Below are 7,655 nucleotides of genomic sequence, written 5' to 3' on the forward strand. Positions count from 1 at the left end.
ATGGACCAGGAGCTGGAGACGCTGGCGGCCCAGCCTGCGCTCCCGGTGGAGCCTCCCTTCCAAGCGCTGGTGGAGGCGGCGGGCGGGCGCGGGCAGGTGTTGCTGGTGGGCGAGCTGTGGGAGCGCGAGCAGAGCCGCGCACTGCTGCGGGACTTCGCCCGAGCGGTGTTCCCGACCGAGCAAGCCGCCGGCAAGCCGGGCAGCGCAGTGGCCGAGGGCGCCGGGCCCGGCGCGCCGGGGCCGCGGTGGGCGCCCGGGACGGCGAGGGCGCGCGCCATCCGCTCGCCGCTCGTCTTCGTGCTGTGCCGCGCGTCGTCGTTGGCCGCCAGGGAGTCGCGGCGCCGCCTGCGGGAGATGCTGCGGGATGTGCGCGACCGGCGCTCGGCCGGCGCGGCGCTGGTCGGGGTGCTGGTGGCCGAGGCCGGGCCCGAGGACGCGGTGGCGCCGGGGTTACGGCGCCTGGAGGCGCTGCTGCGCGCTGTGTTCGGCCGCCAGGCGGGGGGCCCGGTACAGGCGGCCGCCTACTGCCCGGGCCACCCAGCCTCCGGCCTGGCAGTCCAGGCGGCCGCTAGCAGGGCCCTGCAAGCCGCGGGTCCCGCGCGACCAGGTGAGGGGGCGCGAGGCCCGGGAGGGCGATGGCGGCTGCGGGAAGGCCCCCCAAGTTGCAACTCTTTAGGCCACCCCCCCCCCATACGGTGCACGGAAGTAAACTGGCCCCGAGAGGGGAGGTGCCTCGCATGGAGCCCCCCAGCTAGCTCGGAGCAGACCCTGGGTGAGGGGTCGCGTCTGTCTCTTGAGGGTCCTGAATGCAGGGGAAACAGGGGCTTAGGAAAGCCGTTGGGACGAGCAGAAAACGGGTTAGGTTAGTGGGGCAAGAGAATTGGACTCGGCTGGTCAAAGATCTGGGAGCTGCGGGGAGCTGGGAAGGGGGAGGAGGTGGGAAAGCCGTGGGTTGCGCAAGTTTCAAAGGGGAATTAGGACCGAATTGGGAGGGGGGAGCGGGTTGGCGGTGCCAGAAGCCCCTAGGACGCTGCGCAGCTGGGGGTGCGAAGGTGGAGGAAGCTCCAGTGTGTAAACGCCGCCGGGTCCTGGAAGAAGGTGGCAAGGAATAGGTGCCGGGACTTGGAGGTGGGGCGGGGTGGGGGGCTGCTGACTGAGGACACAGAGTTTTCTAGTGCCTCTTGGCTACCCATCCTGGTTGTGCAGCCCCTGCTGTGTCTCCCTGCGTTCCCTTCACACTCTCCTGACGTGTGGGGAGGAGAGTGGGGGTCTTTTCCTGCCGCGATCGTCCGAGGGGTCAGAATCTCGTCCATCCTGGTACACAAGGTTTTCCAGGAGCTATCCAGTGTCCTCGGATTAAAATACGGGCACGAGGTATAGCTGGATCGGGCGGAGAGGAGAGATGCGGGAGCGTTCTTTGCGCCCCGCGCCCCCGCTCTCCTGCAAGCCCTCCAGCCTTCCCTTCAGCTCCTGCCAAGCCTTCTTGTGAAGACAGAGGCTGCAGTCTGCCTGCTTGGCGCTGCTGTGTTAATCAGCAACCCAGAGATGCCACACTTGCAGGGGGACCTTTTCCGGAAGGAGAGTTAGGATCTCTAATGTCGCAAATGTCACAGACCTACCTGCCAGCCTGGCCTGCCTGGGTGAAGGCCATCCATCTCAGCTGTAGAGCCTGCCCTAACCTCACACACATACACACACATATCCCACACCCCTGCTCACAACCCCTCTCTGCTGCATTCGCGGTGAAGCCGGCTAAATTTGAAAGTCCAAACCTGCCTCCTGAAAGACACAGGGAATGTCCTGAGGTGCATTGTCATTCTGACGGTTGATGCCACCCTGTTTGTTGACCTGGCCCCATGGGGGGAAATTTCCTACCCCACCTAATGAACTGGTGCCTAGAAAATTCTCTGAGCCCTTATTGTCTTAGCCCTTTCCCATTCCCAAGGAATAGCTTCTAATTCCCCAGAGCCAAGCTGGCTCTGACCTTCTAAGCTTTTGTACACACATTGCAGTTGCCTGGAATGAAAAGCTTTTTCTTTCATTCCACCTCTTCACCTGACCGATCCCATCTCATCATTCAGAACTGGACTTCCTCCACCAGGAAGCCCTCCTCCTCCAGGAAGCCTTCCTTGATGCTCCTCCCCCCGCTTAATCCTTTTCAAATCCAAAAGTGAAATCCCCCAACCCACCTCTGCTCTCTAATCTCTTACCACAGGGTTTTGTTACTTTCCCTTATGATTTTAATCACTATTGTATTCCCATTTCTCAGCACCTGCCTGGCATGAGGAATCCCTAAAGTCTAACACAAGAAATTTTTACACTTTGTACGTGAAGCAATCTTTACTGTGCTAAACTCATTTCTACTTTTATAAAAACATACTAAAAAATATGAAACCTTTCCTTAGTGACTAAAGGTCATGAGTGTAATTATAACTCGTTGTCCACTAATTTCTTCCAGGCTTTTGCAGTGAGCAGCTACACACATTCATGTTGCTAAGGTTTTACTAGCAATTGCATCCGTCTTTTTAGAGTCTCCCGATCTCCTTCCCCACTGCCTCATGGTTATGCTTCTACTTTTAGGTTGACTACCTGTGGGCATGCCCTTTTACCCAGTTTATGCCTAACCCAGCAGTCTTTGGGTTGAAAAACGAAGCATCTAGTCTTGTTAGAACTGGGTGCAAATTAAGAGTAAATAAGCCCCAAGTAAAGAAAAACAAACAAGGGTTTTCTGTGTTTGGGCTGCCTGGAGCCTTTTTATTTTATTTTTTAACTCTGTTGCAGTTTCCTTATTCTAGTATGGCTGGGGCTCTTAGGAAACTAGAATCAACATTTAAGTGTTTTAAGAGTGATTATTAAAGATTACGTCTATTCATATGAAGAACTAGATTGCTCTAAAAGTCAGGGGGAAATTACTGCTCCTTGCGTTTTTCCTTTAGTGCTATGTAATTGTAACTCACTTCATGTCATTCTTATCACTGTTGTTTCTCCAGCAGGGTACCTGCACCTTGGGTTTTTGTGAGGATGAAATGATGTAATATATATAAATACATAAAGCAGTCCTTTTTATTTTTTAAGCACAACTCCACCCCCTTATGCAAATCAGAATCTTTGTTTTTAATCAGGCAGTTGGAACTGGGGCAGTTGACAGGGGAAGCCCTTGGTGTGCTGAACAGAAAATCTCTCAGTCGCATCAAGCACCATCTGACCTGCTGCCTCTGGTGCTTTGTGTTCCTTCTAGCGGAAGGAGCCTGGGAGAGACCCAGCCTCCCAGAGCTGTTGGCGTGCTTCTCCTGGGGTCCCTGGAGCCGGAGGAAGGACCCATATGCCACCTCCCCCAGTGGCCCAGCTCAGGGTGAGTGTGTTGCTTCCTGGCCTCCTGGCCTCTGAGAGCCGGGTGCTTGTGATTATGGGAGCGGTCACCTGCACAGGGACCGTACGTAGGGAGAGAGAGGGCCAACATCCGTGGAGCCTGGCCGTGTGTGCAGGGTGTGGGTGGGCAGTGTGAGGTGCCCCTGCCACCAGGAGCCGGCACACAGGCTCGGTCAGCAGAGCTCTAGCACCAGGAGTGTCCACCTAGTGAAGGCGGTGTGGGCAGGGCTGTCCCACAGCTGTAGGCCATGTGCGCGGTGAGGCACGTGGAGCCAGACGCATGGGCTCCCTGAGCAAGTGACGTCTCAGTGGGGGTCGGGGATTTTCTTCTGCAGAAATGGGAAGATAGGCGGGGGGAGTGTCATGGACAAGGAAAGGCTCGACAGCATAACGCCATGCTCAGAAAAGGGACCCCCTCACGAGTGCCAGGGGTGAGGTGCAGGAGGAGACTGGTGAGGTCCGAGGCTGAAGCGGAGCGTTGGGACCAACGGGGACCGTGGGGACTCGAGGCTCAGGAGTAGTGAGCCCCTGGCGATTTCTGAGCAAGGGTGTGGAGACCAGGGGTATGTTCAGAGATGTGATTGGACTGAAGGAGCAGAGAGCCACCAGAGGCAGAGCCCAGCTAGGAAGGAACTGCATTGTCCCAGGTGGGACATCAAGCAGCCTGGACCCAAGGGGGACAGTGTTGGAATGGAGAAGGAGGAGCGCGCCAGCCCGGGAGCCATATCTGGGGTAGAATCATCAGGCTGCTAAATGGAAGCGGGGGAGAAGGAAAAGGGGAAGACAGCGGGGTCCGCAGAAGCACCCTGTAGACTGAGTGTGTTGGGACCCAGATAGGACTTACAGTCATTTGCTGCCTAACCACGAGGACGTGCTCCGAGAAATGCAGAGTCAGGGGATTTTATCGCTGTGCGCTTACGTAGCCTAGGTGGTCTAGCCTGCTGCTCACCGGGGCTGTGTGGGACGGCCCGTTGCTCCCGGCCTTCGAGCCTGTACAGCACACTGCTCTACAGAACGACACGAGATTAAATCAAGCACCAGAGCAAATGGTGCGAGTAGAAAGAGTACAGTCTAAAATAACAACAAGCCCTGGCTCAGTGGATTGAGCACTGGCCTGCAAACCAAAGGGTCGCTGGTTCGATTCCCAGTCAGGGCACAGGCCTGGGTTGCGGGCCAGGTCCCCAGTTGGGGGTGCCTGAGAGGCAACCACACAGTGATGTTTCTCGCCCTCTCTTTCTCCCTCCCTTCCCCTCTCTCTAAAAATAAATAAATAAAAAGATCTTTAAAAAAATAAATAACAATAAAAAGGATAGTAAATATATAAACCAGTAACATAGTCGTCTATTACCATTATCAAGTGTTATGTACTGTACATTCCTGTGTGCTGCACTTTTATATTCCCGGCAGCCAGTAGGTCTGTTTGCAGCCACATCACCACCAGGCCGTAGGAGCTTTTCAGCTCCATTATAATCTCATGGGAATGCCATCGTGTACGCAGTCCATCGCTGACCGAAACATCGTTATGGGGTGCATGACTGTCCTCAGGGGAGCAGGTTGTAACCAGTTGAATGTACATGACCCCACCCCCAAAGTGGACTGAACAGTATATATATAGCTTTTTTATAGAAACAGTGAGTAGTGCTTTTAAATGAACTTCCATTCATCCCTTTAAAAAAAAAAATCACTAGTTGATATTATCAGTCTTCTATTTACGAATAACAAATTGCCACCAAATTAGCCTCTTAAAACAACACCCGTATATCCCCTCACCCTTTCCGAGGGTCAGGAGCCTGGGCCCAGCTAAGCTAAGCCTTCCGTTCAGGGCCTCGCAAAGCTGCCTGAAGGTGGGCCGGGCTGCCTTTCTTTCTGGAGCCTGGATCCTCCTTGAAGCTCACGCGGTTGTTGGCTGAATTCATTTGTTTGCCGCTGAGGTCCCTGCCTTCTTGCTGGCTCTCACCCCCAAGAGGCCCGCAGTTCCCTCCTTTCACAGACCGGTGCTCCTGCAATTGGGAGGGACTGTCCAGGCTCCCGTAAGGTAACAAACACGGAGTGACGCTCCATCACCTTTGTCATACAAGGTGCTCGAGTGAAGGGAGGGACTCTCCTATCATATGCACAGATGTCACCCCCCACCCCACTCTAGGGAAAGGATTATGCAGGATGAGTATCCATCCCAAGGGGTGAGAATTTTTGAGGCCATCTTAGAATTCTACCCATCACAGTTGAAGGCTCAGCAAATACAAACGGAAAGACACAAATATTAAAAAATTATTCACTTAATTCCATCACTCAACAGTAAATACAAATCCATATTGGGAATAGACAGTTCTGACCAACTATCTGTCTATATCTTCTTGTACTATTTAAATTTTAATAAATTTGCTTCTGTGTAGTGTATAAATCATCTGCATCAGATATTTAAAATATTTAATTGCAAAAATGTTAACTTCAATCTCTCCATCATCATTTTGGATGTATCTGCCAACTAAAGGAAAATAAATCAAGGGAATAAAATAATATTATGTAAATCTGAACTTCCCTCTGTAGCATATTACAAATTGCTTAATCTCCTATAGAACTGAATGTATTGAAATGCAAATCGCATTAGTAGACTATACATAGGCATTTATAATATAAGTAATAATATGTAATTATACATACAAACATTTATACATACGTTTTTGGAATCTGCTTTCTTCATCAGTAATGTATTGTGACTGTGCAGTATTCCATGGCAATAATTATGTGTCAGCAACATCTTTTATCTTTTTTTGAGGTAATTATAGATTCACACGCACTTGTAAGAAATCATACAAAGAGATCCTGAGTACACTTCCCCCAGTTTCCCCCAATGGTAACCTCTTGCAAAACTATAGGATAATAATCAGAGCCCAGATATTGACATTGAAAGAATCCACAGAGCTTATTCAGATTTCCCCAGTTTCAGTTGTGGTTGTGGGCGTGTGCGTGCGTGTGTGTGGGTGTGTGCGTCTTTAGCTCCGTGGAACTTCAGACGTCATTTCGAATGCCTGAATCCCATTGTGTGGGGGAGCCACTTCGTTCATCCGGCCCCTTTGTTGGACTTCGAATCAGTTAGGATGTAACTGATTTCACTTACAAAGAAACTGAAACTAGCGTAAGCAGCAAAGGCTTCGTTATCTCACCTAAAAGAACCTAGAGGTGGATTCTGGGGCCCAGTGACCCCAGCAAAGACTCAGGTTCTTTCCTTCTCTCTGCTGGTGGCAGGGGGCATGGGGGGGGGGTTGCTGGCGGGGGCATCCTCGTGTTGTTCCATCTTTACTCTGGTAGCAAAATGACTGCTGCAGCATTTCCACTAATAATTCCTAATTGTTTCCTTAGGATAAAAATCCTAGAAGTGGAATTGCCGGGTCAAAGGATATGTACATTTTTAAGGCTTTTGATAGGTATTTTGTTGCTGCTGTTTTGTTAAGTAGATTGTCGCCAGAGCCAGTTTCCTCCGGTTTGTCCCTAGCTTGCTTGCTGCTACACTTGCCCTTCTGATGCAGTGATCCCCTCTCTGGTGTCCCAGGTAACTTCCAGGAGCCTGAGGAGGAGCTGGCGCTGACGGTCATGCTTCCCAATGGAGACTGTGAGGATCCTGGAAAGTCAACGGGAGCGTGTGATGGAGCCGTCCACCGTCCTGCTGAGCGCGCGGGAGACCCGAGATGAAGTCCAGACCCCTGGGCTGCCCCAGCTCCGACCTGCAGACGGAGGGCGGGCTCCTCATCACTGAGTCCCCAGGCCCCCGTGTTGGCACTGGGGTGGCCCTCACTACGAAGCCCCCACCTTCCAGGGGGCTGCCGCCCAGACAGTCTACCGGCAAGGCAGCGGGACTTCCGAAGTGAAGCCGGACCTAGGCAAACGGGTCATCTGGGAGCTTGCCCCCGACCCCAGGTTTGGTCACACTGGTCACAGTGAGGTTGATCTTTCTCTCTGTGCCTTGGTGCCTCTGTGCCATTGAGACAGGAGGCTGACCACTTGGAGCCCTATGGTGCAGTGACACCCCACGCCCGTGTCTGCGTGCACGAGAACCCGTCATTTCAAGGGCAGCTGGAAAGAACTCTGGACCAGAAGGCAGCAGATTTGGGGGCAGGGTGGCCTTGGGCTCGTCACTCATCCAGTGGTCAGGGTACCCCACCCCCAGCCCAGGCAGCACTAGAAATGTGTGTGTGTGTTTGTGTTGGGAGGGTCAATGTGACCGTGGGGTGCCCCTGGCATTTAGTGGGCACCCCACATTACGTAAGACAAACTGCAACAGCATAGAT

General features: G+C 52.9%; 1 protein-coding gene across 1 annotated transcript; it reads left to right on the forward strand.

Annotated features, from left to right (window-relative positions):
- On the forward strand, nt 1–7,121 carry LOC150022771 (uncharacterized protein C2orf72-like). Its single transcript, XM_090269323.1, has 3 exons — nt 1–607; nt 3,239–3,352; nt 6,920–7,121. Exons 1-3 carry the CDS (start codon nt 1–3, stop codon nt 7,057–7,059), a joined length of 861 nt encoding a protein of 286 aa, XP_090125449.1. The 3' UTR covers nt 7,060–7,121.
- Nucleotides 7,122–7,655: the final 534 nt, after the last annotated feature.

Source organism: Furipterus horrens, unplaced genomic scaffold, assembly GCF_987537825.1.
Source record: "Furipterus horrens unplaced genomic scaffold, mFurHor1.1.pri manual_scaffold_1, whole genome shotgun sequence".
Taxonomy (NCBI): Eukaryota; Metazoa; Chordata; class Mammalia; order Chiroptera; family Furipteridae; genus Furipterus; species Furipterus horrens.